Source organism: Orbicella faveolata, unplaced genomic scaffold, assembly GCF_042242905.1.
Source record: "Orbicella faveolata isolate gen_17 unplaced genomic scaffold, um_ofav_v1 contig_46, whole genome shotgun sequence".
Taxonomy (NCBI): domain Eukaryota; kingdom Metazoa; phylum Cnidaria; class Anthozoa; order Scleractinia; family Merulinidae; genus Orbicella; species Orbicella faveolata.
In genome coordinates, this window is record NW_028301576.1 from 13,795,291 (window position 1) to 13,819,023 (window position 23,733).

The 23,733-nt window shown below is 39.4% G+C and overlaps 2 protein-coding genes across 3 annotated transcripts; one reads left to right on the forward strand and one right to left on the reverse strand.

The window, feature by feature from the left end:
* Positions 1-3,320: 3,320 nt before the first annotated feature.
* Positions 3,321-12,942, reverse strand: LOC110059344 (uncharacterized). 2 transcript variants are annotated; one of them, XM_089277838.1, is made up of 9 exons: positions 12,760-12,942; positions 10,753-11,077; positions 9,996-10,116; positions 9,597-9,764; positions 9,282-9,331; positions 9,147-9,193; positions 8,594-8,697; positions 7,455-7,511; positions 3,321-6,784 (listed from the first exon to the last, which is right to left on the reverse strand). In XM_089277838.1, exons 2-9 carry the CDS (start codon positions 11,065-11,067, stop codon positions 6,687-6,689), a joined length of 960 nt encoding a protein of 319 aa, XP_089133964.1. In that variant the 5' UTR covers positions 11,068-11,077; positions 12,760-12,942; the 3' UTR covers positions 3,321-6,686. The 2 variants fall into 2 exon arrangements, with proteins under 2 accessions (XP_089133964.1, XP_089133963.1); XM_089277837.1 differs by lacking the exon at positions 12,760-12,942 and having other exon boundaries at positions 10,753-11,706.
* A 5,734-nt stretch (positions 12,943-18,676) lies between these two features.
* LOC149098513 (uncharacterized) lies at positions 18,677-19,648 on the forward strand. Its single transcript, XM_089276700.1, has 2 exons — positions 18,677-19,387; positions 19,484-19,648. The coding sequence occupies exons 1-2, from the start codon at positions 18,677-18,679 to the stop codon at positions 19,646-19,648; spliced, it is 876 nt and encodes a 291-aa protein (XP_089132826.1).
* Positions 19,649-23,733: the final 4,085 nt, after the last annotated feature.

A 23,733-nucleotide genomic window follows, 5' to 3' on the forward strand; every position in this document is an offset into this window, starting at 1 on the left:
CAGTGCACCCCCCTCCAGATTGTAAGTCCTCCTATCTGGCAACTAATTAGAGTGCTATGGGTGTGTAGGTCTGTAGCGACTAAACAATGCACTTAAATGAATTCGAGCTGGTAATTTGTGAGTGTAGAAATAACAGAATATCCCTGAGTTAGGGTAATTATAGACTAGCTTAGTCTAATATTAGACTCAGAGCTACTGTTGCCCGGTCCTTGGGTACTTGTGCTTCCTGCGTTTATTTGTAATCTAAGAAACCTCTGCTAGCCTTGCAAGGCACATCCACTCCATACGCTGACCCAGTTACTTGACATACAGCATCTCATCACTGTTATGATATATTCCACGACTATTATCAGGTCTTTCGGGACATGGATAACCATAGAGGGCTCGTCTTCCAGCCCCTGGTTAAGATAAAGTTCGAGACACAATGAGTTAACGTACAATGCAGTCAGTAAATGCAAAACTACAGAATAGCTACGAATAATGCAAGTGAATTGACCGCCTCACATTTAACCAGGAGGCGCAGAAAGGGGAAAGATAGATAGAAGATTAGTCTGTGTATACATAGTCTTTTGTAATAAGTTGTTGCTTTTAGATTAAATTGTTAATGCCTGATGTATTTACCGGTTTTTTTTTTAATAAAGATGATGATGATGATGATGATGATGATGGTGATGATGATGAAAGAGTGAGTAAGAGTGGATGCCACTCCTCCCCCACCCCCCCCCCCCCCCAGAGGGTTTTTTGTTAGTGGCTGTTCGTTTATTCCTTGCCCAAAATTCATTGTGTCAACTTAACAAGTTGATTCCATGTTGTCGTGCGTCTGTTCAGTTATAGAATTGGTGCTGTGATGTTCTTTCATGTGAAAACAATTATTTTCAGATTGACTGAGAAAAATTGAATTTCTGCTGCCGCAGCGAGGTCACATTGTAGGGGCCTTGAACACGTTTTTTTTGCCAAACGCAAGGAATTGCTGGTTTTCAGTGTCACGCAATTCAAAATAGATTAAAATAAAAATCAAAACGGGTCAATAGATTAAGTCCAGAATCTAAGAATTGAAAGAAGGTAAATATGCAAAGACTCTCGCCAAAATTCTGGTCACAAGAATTTTTCTTATGCGAGATATGCGGAGAAATTTTTTACCCAAATTTATAGAGATTTGTATGGAGACGCCATGCTGGTGCCCATCCGTATGGGCACCAACATGGCGGCCGGAAACCAACAGAAACATCTGTCACTGAGTTTGCTACAAAAGCTTGAATTTATCCCTCGAGGAACTCTAAAACATTAAAATAATACTTTTTCTAAGACATGAACTGTTCAGATAGCCAAGTTCCCCGAAATAAGTCACTTTTTTTAACCATCACGACAGCTCTCTAGGCCGTCATGTAAATGCCGCGTCACGCAAAAGCTTAGAAATTCAAGCGTAATGTATCACAAAAGCAAAAACCCATTCAGAGCGAATATTTGTATGAATATTAGTTTTCAGCTGCTCTTATACATCATTTAAGTAAAATTTCAGGAAGATCAATAGTTTTGTAGTTCGAGTTTTAGTGACGTCATGTGAAAACCAGCAATTGTGGTAGCGGTAAGATCAAAGGCGCAAGGAATTGTGGTTATCATCGAATGGCAGAATTAAGATTTGCACTCTGAACTTGTGCTCCCTCTCTTGCATCGTTGGTCGCAGTGTACGATTTCTGCTGTGTACTTTCGACGCTTCTTTTATTGTTCCTGTTTTCCTTTATAAACTTCTCTTTGTTAACTTAGTCTTTTCTGTATTAGGCATCTCTCTACTAAGCTGCGCTGTTTTCCATGTGCTCTCTTCGATCGATGAAAATAAAGATGAAAGCTATCGGGAACAACAGGAACATCAGTCAAGAATATCCAACAAAGCACTCTTGTGGAGTCTCATCTAATACTAACAGACGTCATTTGGAAAATTACAGAAACGAAGAAGTTAGTGTATAAGTCAAAGTCGCCCGCCATGATAGAGAGCCAAGTCAGTTTAAAACTTTATCGTTAGCCTACCGTAAAAGTATGTTAAAGCTTTAAAAACCAAAAGTGTAGAAGTAAACCAGTTGTAATCACTCGTGAAAAAGGTTCAACGTTATATTGTGCTATTGATGATGTTAAACTGTGTCAATTGCCACAACAGCAAGCAAAATTCTGATTTTCAACCAGGCATCTGTTTTATAGTTTGAAGCAGAGTTCCCTTTCATCAAGTGTTATTTGAGGTCTGTTGAAGTTAATATCATTTAAAAAATGACAGATTTTAGCGGTACTGTTTATTTTTTTACCTGCACAACTGTATTCAACATTTTGGAAATCGCACGCAAAAATTACGGTTTGCTGATGTTATTAGAAATCTCGAACTGGAAGCTATTCAGCCTTTACCTGAAACCTTCTGGAATGTTCTATTTCTCATCTAACATTCGAACTTAGAAACCTTGCAACAGTGCTATTTAATGCATTAGAGAAGTTTCTAGAAATTCCGGGTGTACTTGTATAAGAGCGCGAGTTTTGTCCGTAAGAAACCAGGGTGCTGTAATCCGAGAAGTGAAATAAACCATTTTGTTACTGTCACCGACGATCAAGAGTTCTGTATGGGAACAACCCAGCTCTGTATTGACACTCCTTACATCCTCCTTCCCTTCCGCAGCATTTTGTACCATTTAGGTAAACTAGTTTTAAATTAATTAATCTCATGAGCTTTCTGCTTATTGTGTTGGGTGTTTTTCTTAAATTCGCACGAGACTGCTCGAGTAATTTTTCCGAGGCATTTCCTAGAAAGAAACGTCTTTTTCTTTCAATTCTTCTTCCTGGTCTCGCACCTGTTCGCAACCTCGAAGAGACTTTTTTCTACATTTTCCCTCGCCCAGTCAGGTAAAATATTATCTACATTCTTAAAACTTTCCGCCATTTTAAAACAACAGAGGGCAAATGATTGTAATAATGACGACATCTGTACGTCTTTTCATGTCCTCCAATAGATCATTGGTGAGAACCAGTCAAAATGCACAAATAATTTGACTTGGTATATAAAGTTTCTTTATGTCATTTAAAAATTGCCATAGCAACCGTATTTTGACGAACAGGTCAAGCCAAATTTTTCCAAGTAAATCTTTTGAATTTAGCTACATGTATGTTAATGAGAACTGTCTGTTAGGGGATAGCGAGGCAGATTAACAAGAAAATTACAGAATTTGCCGACATTTTATTTTTGCGGTAGTGCGGCGTTCGGCACCCCATCCCCCCCCCCCTCCCACCACCCCGCACCCGCCCCTTCACTTCATTGTCCCCCTCCTGTTTGAATCTCCTCCTCCTTTTTTTGCAATACTACACTTTATTTACACTTTTACAATACTAAACTTACTTGCATCCCTAGCATTAATTACGAATTACAATGGCAAGCAACAATGCTTACAATACCAACTATAATAACAAATATTTTTAACAAGAATTTATTCTACTTAACAATTATAATTTGACTAATAAGGAATAACTAAAAATAATACAACTAACAGATGCAATACTACCACTACCTCTACTACATTACTCTAACAAACAAAAGTAAATACAACAAAAAAAAGAAATCTATAAGGCCATGAAACACTGGTTTGAAGCTGTTTCGTTTGCAAAGGAGCATCTAAAAGTAAACTTGCATGTTAAAACAGTTGTTCAAAGGAGAGGTAAACGAGTTATAATGACTGGACTATTTTGTGCCACTCCTGTCGGAATGCGTTTCGTGTTGCTGTAAGAATTGAAACGCGTGCTTTTCTATTTTTAAATTGCATCTAACCTGATTGACGTATTCTATGGAGTCTGGTAGAACATTTTTGTACTTACAGGAGTAAGTGTAATATCTACCAAGAAGTTAACAATGATTGAGTAACGAGGCGCTCTTCTCTCCTTTAAGACCTAAACATTGACATAAAGTCAAAACTTGTGGGACTGGTATTAAATTGACCGAGACGAAAAATAGATGAACCCTATTCCAAAAGGCTTCTGTGATCGAGCATTCCCAGAAAAGATGAAGAAACGATTCTTGTGCTGTTTGACAACAGCAGCAGAGATTTGATTCCGTGGTGATATCAATTCCAAAAATCTCATAGCACTCCTGAAAGCTGAAGTTACTCCACAAAAATTTCGTAGAACGAAACTGGAGAACAAAACTTACATTTGAAGCAACTGTAAGTTTTAAATCTTGAATCACTTGTGATCAGATCGTTAATTTTCATCACCACTGCATCAGCCCAATGATTATAAAATATAGTCTTGCCATTTAGATTTACAGTCCTTTGAAATATATTTAAGTACCCATGAAATTTTCAGGCCTTTATTAAATTCTATTCTAATGTCTAGCTAGCATCTTTAGGCCTGCATCTTGGTAATTTGTTATTATTATTACTTTGTCGGGCATTGCATTGCTGTGATCAGATCGTTAATTTTCATCACCACTGCATCAGCCCAATGATTATAAAATATAGTCTTGCCATTTAGATTTACAGTCCTTTGAAATATATTTAAGTACCCATGAAATTTTCAGGCCTTTATTAAATTCTATTCTAATGTCTAGCTAGCATCTTTAGGCCTGCATCTTGGTAATTTGTTATTATTATTACTTTGTCGGGCATTGCGGCGCATTTTGCGAAATAAACCTCACACTTGCACTTACAAATAAGCTTTATCAAACTTTCCTTTAATGTCTTCTACAATTTTTGAAAACTCAAATGGCAAGATTTTGTAATTTTTAGCCAGCTTCCCATGATGTATTGCGTATTTTCATTGAGGCAAAATAAAAGCTATTCAATTTGTAAACGCTCGCGTGATTGTTCAGATTGTTTTGTTGTCATTATTTCAGTTGTTATTTTCCCAATGCCCTCCAAAGTGATAATAATAGTAATAGAGATTATGTTCTTGGACATAAACACGTTTCGGGCCCTTCTCAGAGCTCATTAATTTTTAATCCTCGCCTAGCGGCTCGAGCTAAAATGAGTCTGAATCGGTCCCAAAACATGTTTATACCCGCGAATATAAACTCTATTGTTTTATTATTTCAGTCCACTTCATTTTGTCGCCCTTGTTATTCCAAAGGAATTTAAAAAGAATATCAAGATAATTTGGTTTGATCAACTGGGTTGATAATGTGAATTGGCTACCGTAATCGAAGTTCTTTACAGTGAACAATCAACAGTATCAACCCAGTTGATAAAACCAAATTATCTTGCTATACTCCCCACCGACGCAGCACCATAGTTTCTTTAGAAACTTACCCCCTCTAAAAAGAATATCATTTGTCTCTTCTATTTGGAGCACGACGTTGTTGACAACAGAACGAAAACAAGCTGTGCCTCAATAACTGCAATTTTACCAATTGAGGTTAATCTCTTGTTTTTCCAGTTATTTAAGATATCCTCTACCTTATGAATAACCTTCCCTTCGTAATTCTTCTTCTTACTTTCTTCTTTCGTGTCTAAAGCTGGTGATTGTAGAACCAGAATAAAATCACTGATTTGGGAAAATCTGAGTAGTCTCTAATGTAAGTTAGTAGAATTCTTCTAGTATACTAATGCAAATGGTGTAATATGATTGGCTGAGCCATTGCACACTATCAGCCATTATAGTTCACCACCAAATTTTCTCCGATTCTGATTGGTTTAAATCGATCAGGTGACGCGATAGTGTTCATCCGCGGAGAGACACTATCAGCCCGTAGTGCCCGTCCGCGGAAAATACCCGGATGGATAGCACTCGTCTGTGAAAATATTTTTTTAAACAAGCGGGCTTATAGAAAATAAACAATTGAATTTGTATTAAGAGGGATTTTGTTTTCTTTTTCAAATTTTACATTTGGCTTTCACGGCTTTCATCTAAAAAAGTTGAAAATAATTCAATATGATTTTTGAACTGGCGCGCGGAAGAAAATTTAGTGGTGAACAATAAAGACAATAGAGTGCTTATGTCTCGGAACTATCGGTCTGATAGTTGTCCCTTGGAAATTTTATGTTCTTAAAACTAGCATATTTGCCCGAGAAGCTTCGCTTCTCGGGCAAATATGTGTTTTAAGAACATCAAATTTCCTCGGGGCAACTATCAGCCGATAGTTCCTCGACAGAAACACTCCATTGTTTAATTAGTGTGCAGTGGCTTGGTGTGCTCGACAAAATTGCAATGTTTTCTCGTTTCTACGGAGTTTTGAAAAAACATTTAGAAATAAATGGATAATCAAATTCCCGAGAAGACTAAAAGGAAGGAGTTAACAGTTTCTTGAATTAAAAAAGCTCGAAATTTTTGAAAGAAACTGATAAGAGCGCGTACACGTACACAATGCCAAATTGACAATTCACTGAGTCCGCGCGAATTCTCTAAGGCGTGAATACTAAGACAAGAAATAATTGGAATCACTATTTGCAGGAAATTTCAGCTAAAATTCTACTAAAACAATTAGATTATTCGCTCTCGATTGCTATGAAGCGATAGTTGATGAGGCCGAAGGCCGAATCAACTATCACCTCATAGAAATCTCGAGCTCATAATCTAATTATTAATTATTATCTCTTGTTAGACCGATATCGAAATTATGATTACGTGTTATTTAATCTTCAGGTACTCGTGCTCCCCACGTTTATCTATTTTGTAAGAAAACTCTGGTAGACTTGAAAACACATCTCTTCCAAACGCTTGTTCATTTACTTGACATACAGCATCCCATCACTGTTACGATATATTCCACGACTATCACTGGGATTCCCGGGACAAGGATAACCATACAGGGCTCGTCTTTTTCCTGGTTGAAATAAAGTTCAAGACAGTGAGTTAATGTACAATGCAGTGAGTTAATAAATGACTGAAGAATAGCGACGATGATATTCATGAGAATTTCCCACCTCACTTTTAACCAGCGGCCCACCAGAGCTACCACCCCTTCTTCTCACCTTTCCCAGAGGTTTCTTTTTCAGAATTCTTTTCAAAAAGAGAATTGATTTACTCTATGATGCTGTAAGTTACAGTGGCTGTTGGTTTATCCCTTGCCAAAAATTCATCACGTCAGCATTTTCTTTGCGCTGAGCCAAACTTACAGGTCAAAATTTACAGCAAAATACTCAAGTTACATTAAAGTGAATGACGCGATCATGATACCTTGCTTGATTTACAATTTAAGAATCTGTTGGACGCTGTCTGTAGTGCGGAAAGTAGCCAGGGAGCGTTTCTTAAAAGGAATGAGATCTATAGAGCATTTTTGTTCTAATGGCGCCGATGATTGCACATCCCGTTTAACCGGCATCACACGCGTAAATATCAGAATCTCTCTATAGTAAATAGGTATCTTGGAGTCAGTTTTTCTTGTTTTAAATCGAAGTTCTGTCTGTAGTGTTGGCACTAAAACATGTTCTTTTCAATACATGTTATGAGTCATTGTCATTTCGCTAATCCAGGTAGGCAAGTTATCTACTTACTGTAGCCAGATGACCGCCACAAAAAGCCACACTCCCCATCATCATGTCCATCAAATACTGAAAGCAGAAGTCAATTAAGTCACAAGGATGCTGCGGTAACATAAAAGTTCATTAAATTCCCGTCAGGTCCTGTTCACACACTTTACTAAAGAAAATCACAATGACCGGGTGTGTTATTGTCAAAGCGCTATGGCTAACGAATAAAACACGTGTAAAACGACCAGGGCTCTGAAAGAGTCGGCTGCACCTGTATTCATTACAGCCAAACCACCCGGTAATTGTTTCTGCGCATCCTTATTGCGCACGCAAATTCACACGCCACGTCATGCATGAGCGCGCGCGCTAAGTAATAAAATGAACAATGATGGGGCAGATGGCCCTTGCTACACCTTTGACTGGATTTAACGATCTTGGACGTTCGGTGACCCCTATTTTTCTTTCCAGAAACAGATTTTATTTACAATTACCTCCACATTGTCCAAAAATGAACAAAAAATTAATGTGGGAAGTTAAAGAAATTTAAAGATTTCTGTGCACGGGAAATCGAATCCCGCAATCTTGCGGCTGCAAGGCGCGTGAAACTATGATCGCTAAATGCGAACTTGCTCTACAAGGAACCTCACCAGTTGACGAAATTCATTTAATAGGTCTACTTAAACAATATTAGGCTGAGAATATTTTACTTCAAAGATCTAATTGCGATATTTTTGGGCTTACAGACACTGTGGTCTTATTCGCTAACGAAGCCCATTTTTTTTTTCTTTCCAGATTAAGGGTGTCCTTCCGGGCATGTTCTCTCCAAAACGAAGTCGGGTGACCACCCATTTTTTCACATTTCTGACATAGCTAACTCATCATCTTACAGTGGCAAAAGTCTCAGAAAAAGATCAATAGTGGAAAATTTTCGCGCGAACGTCCTTAAGCCTCTGTTAGAACCGACAATTTTTTGTCAACTTACAATTACGGAGGCTAAAAAAACCGAAGTCTGGATTTTTCCATAGGTACTTCACAACAGTACTGTTTATATCTTTATTGCTCAAGTAATTCCTTTACTTTTTCAGTACTGTTTTTATTTGGCTTGAATTTAGAGAAATTTAAAAGGAGTATACACTGACCATTACATGATAATCCCTGCTTACCTCTATGACATCCGTTGTAAATGCGATATCCCACATCAGTAGTAGTGCAGTTGTTAGTCTCCCACACATACGGATAAGAATGGGAAATGATGATGCGTGGACAACTGGAATGAATGAGGAAAGTATTTCTCTGTAACAGGCTAGGGACGCAAATAGAAGCGTTTCTAGATCTGAAGCCCTTAGTTAACCTTACAGTAACTTAGCTCCCGCGCAGACTTTGTAGAATTTCCAGAGTGGCGCAGTAAATTACGATATCGAGGTCAATATCATCATGGCCTAGTTCATAATGCATCTTCGTCGGGTTATTATTCGTCTCTGTTTACAACTGAAAATATCACTAGCACTTAAACCTTCAAGGCAGTTATTTTATTGCATGTTTGCTACTAAAGTAGACGTTTTTCATATATTCGTCTCCCTTTTAGTACAACTTATGAAAAAGGTTTAGGCACGTCGGCAAGCAATAGCAAAATCGAGAACGATCTACCGGCAGCAATTGAGATTAAACCGTACAATATATACTGATACAAAACAAACAAACAAACAAGGCACTTACTTTCGTCCGGCACAAGAAGAGTCGAACTGTTCAGGTCCACCTGGTATCTTAAATTCACAATAAAGAAAGAATCTGTTACATGATCATAGTTTTAATACAGTTCATTTTAATACAAAAAAGCACTTCATTACATACCTGGTAAAACATAATGACTTGAGTAACCAGTACATCCACTCTGAATATTCCTAGAAAATATAAATATTTGAGGTTTACAATACATATGAAATGCTAAGTCCAATCTGTCAAAACAGTATTTTAGAGCCCTCCAGAAATTGCTCGTTTAGTGATGTTTGCGAAGCAGCTTGAATTCAGTAAAAAGAGGACTTTGGGAATACGAATTTTTATGTTACTCCTTTACCCTTAAAGATGAGGAGCTTTAGTTGTTGGTTACTTTGCTGTTCTAGATATTTTTCAGTCTCTCTCACATGCAGTGTAGCCATGTTTCTCTACCTTCAGTTTGTGCCAGTTTATGTATATCCTCGTCGCTTAGTTTCCGGCCTGTAATGTTGTTCTCAGCAAAAGGCACACACAGTATTGAGTTAAGACAGCTGTTGACATTTCTTTGAAGATGATCGTTATTCTTGGAGCTGATACTCACAGCCAAAGTCCAGCCGCCACCTGGCAATTAAGAAAATCCATTGTTAACTGTTACCTTGCAAATTGGTGTTTAAGAGACCGCTAACAACGTAACCGTAGCAGGAGGTCGTGCAGACGAGTAAGCTGTGTTTATGCTTGTCGTCTGTACGCCTACTGGACTTAACATGTTTTCAGAAGTGAGATCTTCCTACTATTAAGTTTATACACAGCTTACATTTTTGACCTGGAATTAATATGATAACATGTACTCACCATAATTCTTCATATCACAATAAACTTGGGCTTCTCTATTTCCAATATTTACCCAGTAATAGCCACTTTCAGTCTGAGGAAATTCCTGGTGTATCTCCGCGCAAGACTTGAAACCACCCTTCTAAAGAAAACAGACGGTATCTTGAGCAATGATGTGAAGCGTTAACCACGTAGGGCGCATAGCGTAACCCTTTATTATTACTTTTGTTACTATTATTATTACAATTAGCAATTAGATTATGAGCTCCATATTTCTATGAGGTGATAGTTGAATAATCTAGTATTTCTATTCTAATCCATATTTCTATGAGGTGATAAGGTGAATAATCTAATTGTTTTAGTAGAATTTTCACTTAAATTAACGCAAGTAATGGTTTCCAAATATTTTTCGACGCATTATTGAACTTTACCCTTTAACAAAATCGCACATATTAAATAGTCCTCGGTAAATTTGCGGTTGTTTACGCGCGCGCACCGGTTTTTCAATGATTTCAAGTTTTTAAAGTCATAAATCCGTTTCAAGTCCTTCTTTTAGTCTCCTCAGGAATTTAATTATCCATTTACATCTAAACATTCTTCCAAAACTTCGGAAAAGCGATAAAAACGTCGCATTTCGTGGACTACCGACAGCTGCTGCACTATAACGGCTGATAGTATACGAGTAGCTCAGCCAATCAGATTGCAGCATTTGCATTAGTATAAACAGTAGTAGAATTCTACTAATTAATATTATCAATAAACCTATATAGGCTCCGACCTTTTTGTGTTTTATGCTTGTGTCCATATATACGGATCCTTCCTGTGGTCCATAATCCTCTGGGTGAGTATATCTGTCTGCATCATTTAAGTCACATGACTTATCCTTCAGACGGAAATTCAAACTTTTACAGCGGAATTCATTTTGACACATCATGACGCAGTCAGAGAGACTGGAGGAGATTCCTGTTGAATTCACGTGACTGGACAAGCTATGACCATACACTGAGTATGTTGATTCAGAGCAGTGTTCCAGCGCTTTGGGAAGCTTTGCGGTGTTTAAGATGACGAGGATACTCAAGTAATGCTGCAGCATGTTATGAAACCTAAAATAAGCATACGAGTTCAGAAGCATGAATTCAACTGCTACGTTTTTGTAGTGTGTAAAATGTAAAAATGAAAATGAAATATCTTTTTTTCCAAATTTTCATAGCAGTAAGAATGAAATCAAACAATTAAAAAGACGACACACCGTTTAAATTTGCAAGACATGTTTCGGATACCCTACTTGTTACCTACTTTATATAAAGTCACTCACTTGTAAACATCCTTTAACTGAAGATGAATACTGAGTATCCGAAACATGTCTTACAAATTTAAACGGTGTGTCGTCTTTTTTAATTGTAAATCGTAATTGCAGTGGTCTTGCACTTAGCTATACAAGCACTAAGCTTAGCTAGTTTACAGGCATGCCACTGAAACAGAGGAAAAAATATTTCAAATAAACGTAACATAGTTAAAACTCCCAACTGGCAGGAGGCAGACCAGTTGGCTATTCACAAGGCGTGTCGCCCATAAAGAGATTAAACTTTTTGAAAATATGGCAAACGTACTGAAATTCAAAACAAAATAGAATGTCTGACAAAACGTTTCCGTCTAAGGCAAAATTTTCTCCCTTAGGGGAATTATTTAGCCATAATCTTTGCAGTCCGTGAATTTAGTAAATAAATAAGCTTGTTACGAGTCTTTCTGTAGTTCAGAGCTTCATTCGGCCAGGAGGTCATGGGTTCGACTCCAATCGGAGACTTAACATGTTCGCCAGGTCAGTTTCTTTATCTTCAATGGGCACTAGGAGTCAAGATAAATTAAAAGGCTCATTTTTATGTCGGTCATTGTTATTAAATAACAACTGCCTGTGTATTTCTTCCGTGATAAAAAAGGGGAAGCTGAGGGAGAGCAATAACTGTCGTTTAAAGTAAATGAATAATTTCTCTTCTCTGTGGACTTAGGCTAAACTATTAATGAATAAACGAAGCATTATTAAACTACTCGCTTTGAATATTTCTAGGAGAAACAAATTGAGATACCCAGCTAGGGCCAGCTAACATCACTCTTAAGTAAAATAGAAATGTAAATGATATAGAAATCAACGTCAGTACTTTGGATATTCAAAATTAAAGTCAGTTTATGGACTTCTTTTTCTCCTGGTTTTCGTCGCTTGAAAATGATATGTCAAAACAATGCGCAGGTGTTCCTTCAATCAGAATAAATTAAATTTTAGAAATGGCTTCTTCGAATATTTCTATTGAGGTTTCTAAAATAGTCAATCGCAATGTAAAATTCATCATTACTTGGAGCCTATCCGCGGCATATAATCTTTTTTCCTTATCTTAGGCACGGCCAGGAATAGGTGTTTGTTTTCGTGTTTATGTTTCACAGTTATGAAATAAGAAATAAAAAACCGAAAACGAATTTGAATTATCTGCTTGTGTTATCACAGCAGAATACTTTTCACCTCTCATTTTTCAGGCGTAGTAAATGCAACTGTTATAGCTTTTTTGCAATGAGAATCACGGATTGATTTTCAATTCTTTGCTTTTCTAAGGTGGCTAGAAGCTCGTTATATATAGCCAAGCTTTTTTAAACAACCTTACAATCACACAAAAATTAGATGTTTCTTAGAACCAAACATGTTGACTGCAAACATGCATGGGGCGTCTTAGAAATCCCTATTCAAATAGGTTGCGAAATTTTCAAATAATTATAAAGTTTAACTGATCTATCTTACCCAGTGCAGCGCTTGGTAAGGCGTAGAGCGAGCTGTACAAATCTGAGGAAAATTTATATCCAGACTTTAGGAAAGCCACGAGACTGTCGACTGATAAGACAACGTTGACTGGAGCAACTGCGACAATCAGTCACCTGACCTACTTTCCATTAACACACATGCACACAATCTACTTTGGATAAATAGCTTTTGTCAGTTATAGAAAGAGCATATAGAATTAACTAAGGTGTAATAATAATTAAAATTCTCAGACCGTATTAAACAGTAGAGTAGTTTAGTATACAGTAATATTTAGGATACCGAATAAGGCACTGGTCTGATAATTGGCCTTTATTTTATTTATTTGAAAACGTCTACCTTCTACTACATGTTTTAGGAAAAATGATCATGAGACCAACTGTTGCAAAAAGTCCGCTACAGAACGAATTGGATTATTATGTATATGGCATTATATTGGCGTCTAGTTTGGAGTAAAATACTTTCCGTAATATGGCGCTTAATGGAGCTGACTCAACAGAAAAAGGAGAATTGCAATTGGCCAAAAAGAGAATTTAATATGCAAAAATATTTATATATTTTACTGCTCAGAGTTAAGATTTGATAATTCAAGGCTTAAAATTGTCCATAATACGAAAGAAAGCACAATGAATCAAGTTACAGGTTATTTCTCAATTTATAATAACTAAGCCGAGTTAGTGTTTCAAGTTAAGTCGAGCTTTAAACTAGAATGTGCTACAGTGAGCAAAGCTGTGGGTTTCTTCGAATGTGTTATCAGAGTGACTATGGTCTAATTGCTACAGGTATCTGGGAAAAATCTGAGTTTTACTGCAAAAAGAAACACTGAAAGGTTTTAGAAGCGATAGACTACATAAAAAAAATATTGTAAAGAAAAACTCGTTCTTTCTTCAGAGTTTGGAAAAAATTTCGATTGCTGCATTCATTTAGCAAATAATGATGATGATGATGATGATGATGATGATGATGATAAATGCTCTTGGAATGAGCTCCATTAAGTTGTTCGGCTGCATGATTAAATCTGCCCTCAAAACATTGTTGTTTCGGAAATCCTATTTCTGATTTATTTTATTTTATGAGAAACTGTATTTTAATTAATTATTTCATTTATTTTATTTATTACTGTTATTAGAAACATTTTATAGCGGAGCTCCGGCGGCCCGAAGGGTCGCCAAGCGGAACCCCATACTCATATGGGAAAGAAAAGGAAACCCATGAGTTGATTTTCTCATGGCTATCATGGCTAGCGGTATTGCTCGTGGGCGCGTACGCACGACGACCACGACGACGACGACGACGACGACGGCGACGGCGACGGCGGAGTTGCCCAACATGGCGGCCATACTCTAAATAATAGGTTGACAGAGACATGCAGCCTTGGTTTACCGTGTACCTCCTTGATATTGGACATCCATGTTATGATCAATTGACACCTGTCAATACAAGCTATCCGCTGACCAGTATCACATGACCATATCGCGGGCTCAGGTTTACAGCTCCTCGAGGTCACGTGTTTTCTTGAAGTTGACCGCTGACCAAGCGCTGGTTACGATTGGATCGCTCATATAGGGTTAACTTGTTGGAAACAGGGCAGGATTGTTCGGAAGCCAGTTTACGCTAACCCAGGATTAAAAGTTAATCGAATTATAACTTTTTCTTCTGTACAAATGTGTTTTGCTGTTTTCTTTTGTGTATATGGTGATTATTAAAACTCAAAACAGAAGGCCAAACAATATACAGAAACCTCACCGCAAAGTTACAAAACTCAAATCAAAATTCTACCTTTTTCTGGGTTAGCTTAATCGGGCTTTGAACAACCCGGCCCAGGAGCTACGCTTTTAGGCTGGCCTAAATCTATATATTAGGATTTAACTAATTCACTTTTTATAGTATTGTAAGCGCATTGAGTTTTTTAAATGCGCCCAAAAAACTTTATTATTATTATTATTATTATTATTATTATTATTATGATCATCACAGCGAGGGATGACGCGCAATAAGTCTGCTAAATATTTGATAAAAGTTGGTTCTAGTTCCGTCGCGCTGTATGTTTTATTTTCTCCGAAAAGGAAAGTCTAAAATGCTAGCTATAAAACAGAACAGAGAAAATGAGAATAGGATTCATTTCAACCCTAATAAAGTAGCCCCGTTTTGACTAAATAACGAAATTTTACGGTCTGCTACATCTGGATTCAATGAAAACTACGGAAAGGAATACGTTCAGATGTTTCATGATGTGTTTGAAAAGAACTTTTCCAAGAGGCTTTAGGTGTCGCTTGTTTACCAAACATGTATAGTGTATTTCTAGATTTTGCATCGTCTGCAGACAGAAACGTCACCAATAATTTTCAAAACGAATACATTTCTCTGAACTCCACCACAAATCTTCATCATGAAACTAAAAATAAGGTATCCTCAATATTCTCTGGAATTTAAATAAGACTCTCTAGAATAACGTCACGAGACTGAAATTAAACTCACCTTGAATGTTTCTGTTTTCTTCTTGAATTAGCTGCGCAAGCTCTTGTAAACAACTGAATTCTGTTCGGCTCCCTTTGTGCTTAAAAGCCGGGTAAGCTTTTTAATTATTTAAGAGAGAGGAACGCAATCTCTATCAGCAATAACATCATATGGCAAATTTCGGCAGGTTTTTGTTACGAGGCAAGAAAGGGTCAAACATTTTTAAGTCTTGATACTATGTAGAAGGGCCCTATTTCCCTTTTTCAAGTTGTAATAAAGGCTGTCAGTTAACGTTTATCACGCACATAATTTCCTCTCACGGCTCATCGAGTTCCGTTTGATGTATCATTCGATTTGGTTCTGCTTTCCGCCGACGATGCCTTATATTTTAGGCCCGTACAGATTTTTGTGTCAATCTGCAAAAGTGCTGCCAAATAATCATGTAGTTAAAGTTCCACAATTTGTAGAGTGGCGCAACCATTATCACCATTAATAAAGACTCTCTTAAATCTAATCCATAAATGTAATCCCTAAATCTTTCTGGACTTACACCAAACAAATGAAACTGGAAAGCAATTTGAACGCCGGATTCATGCGGAAACAAAGTAAGTCCAAGATATTCAATTGACCCAATTAAAGTCCATGTAAAGTCGATCCTTGGGTCGCTTTTATCTTACTGTCTGCATAAAAATAATGAATGAAACTTAGCTTCTCCTTTAAAATCCGTAAATGAATTTGAAATTACAAAAATTGGATTTGCCGTTTTTGAGAGATCTCGCGTTCTGTGGAAAACCACTATTAGATAAACGACTGCTAAATTAATAATCTACGCAACAATGAATATCTTTTTTTTCCAAATTTACACTTAAGAATCTCAAGCTTATAACCATCGAAACTGTTAGTTACGAATTGACAACAGCCAATCTTTCAGATTATAAAAAATAATTTGGATTACCAGCCTACCAAAACGATATATTCATTGCATCTATAATAACCCCTACCTAGCCCGGAGAAAATCACTTTAGAGTTTTAGCCGACATAACGAGTGCAGGCAAATCACGATAAACATTTTAGCGAAAGCTGCATAACTGTACATACTGTTACGAATAAAATGGGTATGACTAATAAATTTCCCGATCAGCAAATTAACAAAGTTCATACAGAATTATGTGAAAGTATCGATGCTTTCAAAGTATAAGCAATGAGTGCAGCGCTAATCGAGCATAGAACGAAAGTTAACAATACATTATATATTGAATGCTCACGGCCAAGAGAAACATGAAAACGAGAAGCAAGACGGGCAAACTAGCAGGGACCCAGCTACATATAACAACAACAATATTAAAGGGTAACTTTTTATTCCCGTACAATGGCAATGGGTAATCATGCTCTTTGGATTGACTCTACCCCGTGTAACTTATGTACGTAAACGCTGGTCCAACTCAGTTCTTCACATAAACTATTTTATCACTATTATAGTACACTCGACATTCCAAGACTGTCATGTTGAAGATCCATGGAACATGGATAACTATACAAGGCTCTGGTTGAATTGAGATTAAAGTTCGAGCAGTGAGTTAGTGACTTTGAATGACGTTGCGCAACAATGCCTTCCTTCAACAACTGACCCTTGCTTTAGCGTGTATTAACACGTTAACGTGCACGAGCGAAGTCTGGAGATTACATTAGAAGCGTAAGAGTTGCTTGAGGCGTAGTCAGAAGCGACGACTCTACCTTCTTCAGTGCTGTTCAAACTTCCCAAGTGCATGGCACCTTGAAAATGCACAACTAAAAGCATAAATCAGTTGTTTTAGAACAGTGCCAATGGAAATAAATTTCGCAAACCTAAGCGTGCCTCATTGAATAATGACGCTCGCTAACGTATGCTGAATTTGACAGCGCGGCTTAGCTAGTTATGTTAAAATCAAATTTGATCGATAGTATCTTCTACTGGGTATCTTTACCCAGCTAATAATAATTTCAGAACGTTTATGCTGAAATTGGAGACCTTCAAATTAAACTACAAGTACGAATTTGAGTACGGATACAATTTCCGAATTTTAAACTAGTGATGTTAGTTTTCAGGGCCTTTGTTCTTCATGTTGGTTTCGGTAGAGTGGGTAGCTCAGAGGATGATAATATAGAGCCTTCAAACCAGAATTGCAAAGTCGTTCTCGTAAGCGATCTCAGCTCGTAATCATACTCAAATTTAAAGTACCCTGTTATTGGGCATCAGGTAGGCGCGGTGTCCTCACGGTTAGTGCATTCGTTCCCGAAGGAAGCGGTTCGGGTTCGAGCCCTGGCCGGGGACACTGTTTTGTGTTCTTGGGCATGACACTTAACTCTCGCAGTGCCTCTCCCCACCCAGGAGTATAAATGGGTACCGGCGAATCGTTGGGGAAACAGAAAAAATTGCGGGGGAGTGACCTGCGATGGACTGGCATCCCATCCAGGGGGAGTAGAAATACTCCTAGCCGCTTCATGCCACAGAAACCGGGATAAGCTCCGGCAGCTATGAGCCATTCGGCTCCAAGGCTTCATACACACTATTATTGGGCATCAAACTTCCAACTCTTCACATAGTGACTATAGCTTTTATCCAGTTTGCCGCCCCCCCCCCCCCCCCTCCCAAAACAGGATGACGCCAGAAGCCATGTAGGAGACTACTAAAATGATGAAAATATTCCAATAAACTACGTAATGGAGTATTCCAGTCAAACTCATACGCACTGTTTCCTTTCCTCAGTCCTACTATATATAGGAGAAATCCTAAGTGTTTGTTGTGTTTGGGAGGAAGGGAAAACAAGAGGCACACTGGCTCTTCCTTATAACACTGTTCAAGTTCATTTCAATGCCAAGAAAAACGGTACAAGGAAACATCATCGATAGGTTCTGCTTTTTCTGGACAGATTTCATGTTTTTTATTTGTTTTAGTACAGTAATACTACTGGGTCCTACAGTGTTCATGCATAACTGGACTTATGAAAACCGTATCGATGAAAAATACGTTCCTTTGCACCAACTGACCTGCATTTCACGACTCCTAAAGGCCTAAAGATCACTCCAAGCGATTAAAAAAAAAAAATAGAAAATAGCACGAAAAAGAGTATATTACTAAGAGAATAGAGGAAAACATATCAGTGGCTTTGTTGCTTGAGCTGGGCAAGCCTTTCCTTGACGCTGTTTTCATAAATCTAGACATAAGTAAATTAAGCCATTTAAAGAAACCCTCCTCAGTAGAAGCAAGCTAACGATTAAAAGATGCAGCATAACATCGTTTTACCCGATTCATTCCAAGCTCGGTTATTGTAGTGTATTGAGCCAGCGGTTGACATTATGAGCATGCGCACTTATGCGCATTCTGCTCCATGTGTTTCGATTGCAATAAACCAAATACATGACAGTGGCGAGGAGGATGAAGTCGTAGGAAAACGTCGAAAATATGACTGCTATCGGGAAGATAGAGAGTTTTGATGAGATACAAAAAAAATGGGAAACTTATGGGGAACGTGTAGAACAGTTTTTCTTAGCAAACAACATCGATGAGGACCGCCAAGTGCCAACCTTGTTAAGCTTGATCGGCAGCAAAACGTACACATTGTTGAGGAACCTTCTTTCACCGGATAAACCAGCCACGAAGAGCTTCCAAGAGATCGTCACGACCCTTCAGCAACACTTAAGTCCTAAACCATTGGAAATAGCAGAACGCTTTCGTTTTTACAAACGAAATCAGCGAGAAGGAGAAACCGTGTTGGCCTACGTAGTAGACCTGAAGAAACTAGCGACTCACTGCGACTTTGGCGCGAACCTTAACGAAGCTTTACGGGATAAATTGGTCTGTGGCCTTCAAAATATGCAGATACAAAGGCGTTTGCTTTCAGAAGCAAAACTGAAATATTCCAAGGCTTTGGAGATAGCCGTAGCGATGGAAACTGCCGTTCGTGATGCCTCGGAATTGCACAGTGAGCTGCACGCAGAACCTCGAGTTGACAAGATCTCAGAAAACAGCAAACCACCGCCACCGCCACCGCCACCGCCACCGCCACCGCCGCCGCCGAACCTCACACCTAAAGGTTGCTATCGATGCGGAGGAGACTCGCACGCATCACACAATTGCAGATTCAAGGACCAGACATGTTGTCATTGTGGAAAGGTGGGCCATATTTCCAGAGTTTGTAACTCGAGATGACAAGGTAAGTCAAAGCAACCACCCAAAACACCACAAAACACTCAAGTCCACACTGTTCAGTACAGTGAAAGTGATGAATTTGAAGATGTGTTAGGAAGCATGAAGATACACAATGTGAGGAAACCGAGCAGTAATGTAATCTGGGTAGATCTGAAAGTAGAAGGGAAACCGTTGAAAATGGAACTGGACACAGGCTCGGCTGTGTCGATCATTCCACATGATTAATACAAGGAGAAATTTAACGACAAACCCTTGCATAAAACGGAACTAATGTTGCAAACCTACACGGGGGAAAACATTGTTCCACTGAGAGTGCTTAAGGCAAATGTTGAGTACAAAGGTCAGCAACCCTTACTGTTGGATCTGTATGTGGTTAAGAATAAGGGCCCGGTGTTGATGGGAAGGGATTGGCTCTACAAGATACGCCTGGATTGGTATGCTATTAAATCACTGAAAGCTTCACAAACCCCACCAATTGCTAACGAGCGTCTGCAGACCATGCTAGACAAATACTCTGATGTTTTTGAAGATAAACTTGGAACATTCAAATCGGCTAAGGCAAGGCTAACCCTCAAAGAAGATAGCCAAGCTCATTTCAGCAAAGCTCGTGCCGTACGTTACGCCTTGAGGCCCAAGGTTGAAGAAGAACTGAGAAGACTTCAGAATGAAGGTATTCTCACGAAAGCTGAGTGGAGCGACTGGGCAACGCCCATTGTACCTGTCCCAAAGAAAGATGGGTCTGTCAGAATTTGTGGTGATTACAAAGGCACAGTGAACCCAGAACTACAAGCTTAGCAGTATCCTTTACCCCGCATTGAAGATATCTTTGCAAAGCTTAGTGGTGGGCAGAAATTCTCAAAGATTGACCTTCGTCAGGCATACCACCAACTAGAGATGGAAGAAGATTCCAAGAAATACCTCACCATCAACACACACATGGGTCTGTTTCAGTACAACAGACTGGTGTTTGGCATCACATCAGCACCTGCAATCTGGCAGCGCACCATTGATCAAGTGCTGGAAGGAACATCTGGCACAAGCTGTATCCTTGATGATATGATCATTAATGGCAAGGATGATGCAGACCACCTGGCTAACTTAGAAGAAGTTCTACGACGGCTTCAGTTTCATGGGTTGAGAGCAAACAAGGCAAAATGTGAGTTTTTCAAGGAGAAGATAACTTATTGTGGACATGACATCGACAAAGATGGTCTACACAAGTCAGCAGAGAAGGTAGAAGCAGTATTGAATGCGCCACGTCCAAACGATGTAGTTGAAGTGAGATCTTTTCTCGGGCTAATCAATTACTATCACAGGTTCTTGCCTAACCTATCGACAGTAGTACATCCCCTGACACAACTTTTGGAGAAGAATCATCAGTGGAAATGGACATAACAGTGCGAGATAGCATTCCACAAAGTGAAAGAAATGATCACGTCAGAGCAAGTTCTAACGCATTATGATCCCAGCCTACCACTAAGGCTTGCTTGTGATGCATCCCTGTCGGTATTGGAGCGGTTCTGTCTCACGTGATGCACAACGGTACCGAGCGACCCATAGCTTTTGCTTCAAGGACACTCACCAAAACTGAGCAAAAGTATGCACAGATTGACAAAGAAGCCTTGTCAATAATCTGGGGGGGGGGGGGGGGGGCGGTAAAGAAGTTCCATATGTATTTGTTTGGCCGCTCTTTCACATTGTACACAGATCATCAGCCCTTAACGTCAATCTTTCATTCGCGGAAAAGCATCCCTGTGGTCACTGCGGCTCGACTGCAACGTTATGCCTTGTTCCTGACGGGCTATGATTACACCATTGAATACAAGAACACTAACGTTCACAGTAATGCCGATGGTCTTTCCCGCCTACCACTCGTAAAGGAATCCAGAGATGAAGAAGTTGTCGACCCTGTGGGTGTATGTAATTTGATGTAGTTTGATCCACTGCCAGTCACAGTGGATAACGTTCGGCGAGAAACACAGAGAGATCCTGTTTTGGCTCAAGTGTATGAGATGACCAGTAAAGGTTGGCCACACAACACTGCTCCTGCACTCAATCCCTATTTTGTTCGCAAAGATGAGATCACATTACAATCAGGCTGTCTGATGTGGGGAATAAGAGTCGTAGTACCTCCAAAGTTGCGCCCTCAAGTTCTCGAAGAACTGCATCAGGGACATATGGGGGTCGTGAGGATGAAGGCCCTCGCCCGAAGTTACATCTGGTGGCCTGGAATCGACAAGGAAGTTGAACGGACGGTTAAGTCCTGCTCAGGTTGCCAACTAACACAGAGAGAGCCCAGTACAGTACCGGTACACGCATGGGAGTGGCCTTCGTCCCCCTGCCAACGAATTCACATTGATTTTGCAGGTCCGTTCCTCAACAGCATGTTCTTGGTGGTAGTGGATGCACATTCAAGATGGCTAGAGATAGAGAGAATGACTAGTACAACCTCAGAGAAGACCATTGAAGTCCTTCAGAACGTATTTGCCAGATATGGAATACCAGCCCAGTTGGTAAGCGATAACGGGTCGCAATTCACATCAGAAGAGTTTCAGCAATTTCTTAATAGAAACGGAATCAAACACATCACGTCAGCACCTTACCACCCTGCCACCAACGGGCTGGCGGAACTCTGTGTGGGGAGCTTCAAAAGTGTGATGAAGAGCGAAACTGAAGTGAAATCCTTGAGTCTTAAGTTGGCAAGATTTTTGCTGGCTTATCGGAACACTCCCCACTCAACCACTGGAGAGCCACCATCCCAGTTGTTCTTGGGAAGAAGATTACGCACTCGACTGGACCTTTTGAAACCAGATCTCAGCGTCCAGATAAACAACCGTCAGGTAGACCAGTCTGTCGCCAAGGGTGGTTCTGTAACGCGGCATTTTTCCATTGGCCAGAGAGTAATAGCACGAAATTACAATGGAAAATCAAAGTGGGTACCAGGTACTGTGCGTGCACAATTAGGACCCCTGTCTTATGAGGTGGAGATTGGGCCTAACTTAGTTTGGCGTCGACACACAGACCAAATCAAAGATTCCAATGTTCCTGTTGCAGACAACCGTACACCAGTTATCCAGCCGTTGCTGTTCCCGCCCCCAGTCGAGTACCATGGTGACCAAGTAGCTGAGCCGCCTGAGCAGACAGAAACCGTCCCACGGGAAACGGGTTTTCAGCCATCCAATCCAGCTGCTAAACCTTCAGTTAGCAGCCCTCTGAGCCAGATTGGACATGTTCCTGTTAGAAGATACCCTACCAGAGAGAGGAAGCCCCCCAGCCCGACTGGACCTTTGAACATTGAACTGCCCATTTCTAGGACTCTGACTTTTTTTTTAAGAATAGCATGTTGTGTTAAATTTTTGGGGTACGAGACTGGCTTAAGGGGGAGGAGTTGTAGTGTATTGAGCCAGCGGTTGACATTATGAGCATGCGCACTTATGCGCATTCTGCTCCATGTGCTTCGATTGCAATAAACCAAATACATGACAGTTATATTGATATACATATATTCATTGGCGATCATTAACTGTGAGACATTTGCGAGTTTATAATGACTATAGATAATTGTCACTCGCTGAGGATATAATTCCGCGTTTGGTTTGCTTCTACGTACATGTTAACTAATCAGATGCGTTTTCATAGCTGCCATGGCCAGAAATTCCGGACACCGAGTCTGTTAATTTTCGTGCGGTATACGTCTACTACACATTATAGTGGTGCATACCGCTGTTCTGTGCGGCGTACTTCGGGCTCAACGACATTACAGAAAAAGTTGTTGTACAAAAAGATGTTGTTGGGCGTTTAAATAACTGCTGACCGAAGTAATTGCATAAAAGTAAAAACTAGAGAAAATTGCCTTTCAAACGATGTCTTTTGGAGCAAAATCGGACCATTTGCAGCCGAAATATCGCCGTGCAAAGACAGTGGATTTGGGAATTTTTAGCGTGGCTGTTTACGAGCTTGCTTTCCGCTATTTTGCAAGCTTTTTAAAACCAAAAAGCAGAGCGAAGAAATCAGCATCGCAGGTGAAAATTGGTCAAATAGTACATCGTACGGTGCTTTTCTTCAAACGATCGCAGCACTTGGGATATTTCGATTATGTTGTCTGCTACAGAGGATCAAAATCTTCTTGGGATGCAAGAATGGGATTTCAAGCCTCTGTTTTGTAGAGCATTGTATGGGCCAAGCTTCGAAAATAAATATGATGATGATTGATGAAAACCAACTTATCAGAATAGCCGAGCAAACTTTCAAGAACTCTACCGGATCGCGGCACTTGTTCCCGGTAAGCCAGAACGTGCTCTATTTTATTT

Bases quoted from the DNA above. Each gene is read 5' to 3' on its own strand.
- LOC110059344 (XM_089277837.1), bottom strand. From the start codon at position 11,106: ATGCTTCTGAACTCGTATGCTTATTTTAGGTTTCATAACATGCTGCAG. The intron at 9,194-9,281 runs GTATGTAATGAA...TGTGAATTTAAG, and splicing joins AAGTCATTATGTTTTACCAG to ATACCAGGTGGACCTGAACA. The intron at 6,785-7,454 runs GTAAGTAGATAA...TATTTCAACCAG, and splicing joins GTGGCGGTCATCTGGCTACA to GAAAAAGACGAGCCCTGTAT.
- LOC149098513 (XM_089276700.1), top strand. From the start codon at position 18,677: ATGACTGCTATCGGGAAGATAGAGAGTTTTGATGAGATACAAAAAAAA. The intron at 19,388-19,483 runs GTGGGCCATATT...CACACTGTTCAG, and splicing joins CATGTTGTCATTGTGGAAAG to TACAGTGAAAGTGATGAATT.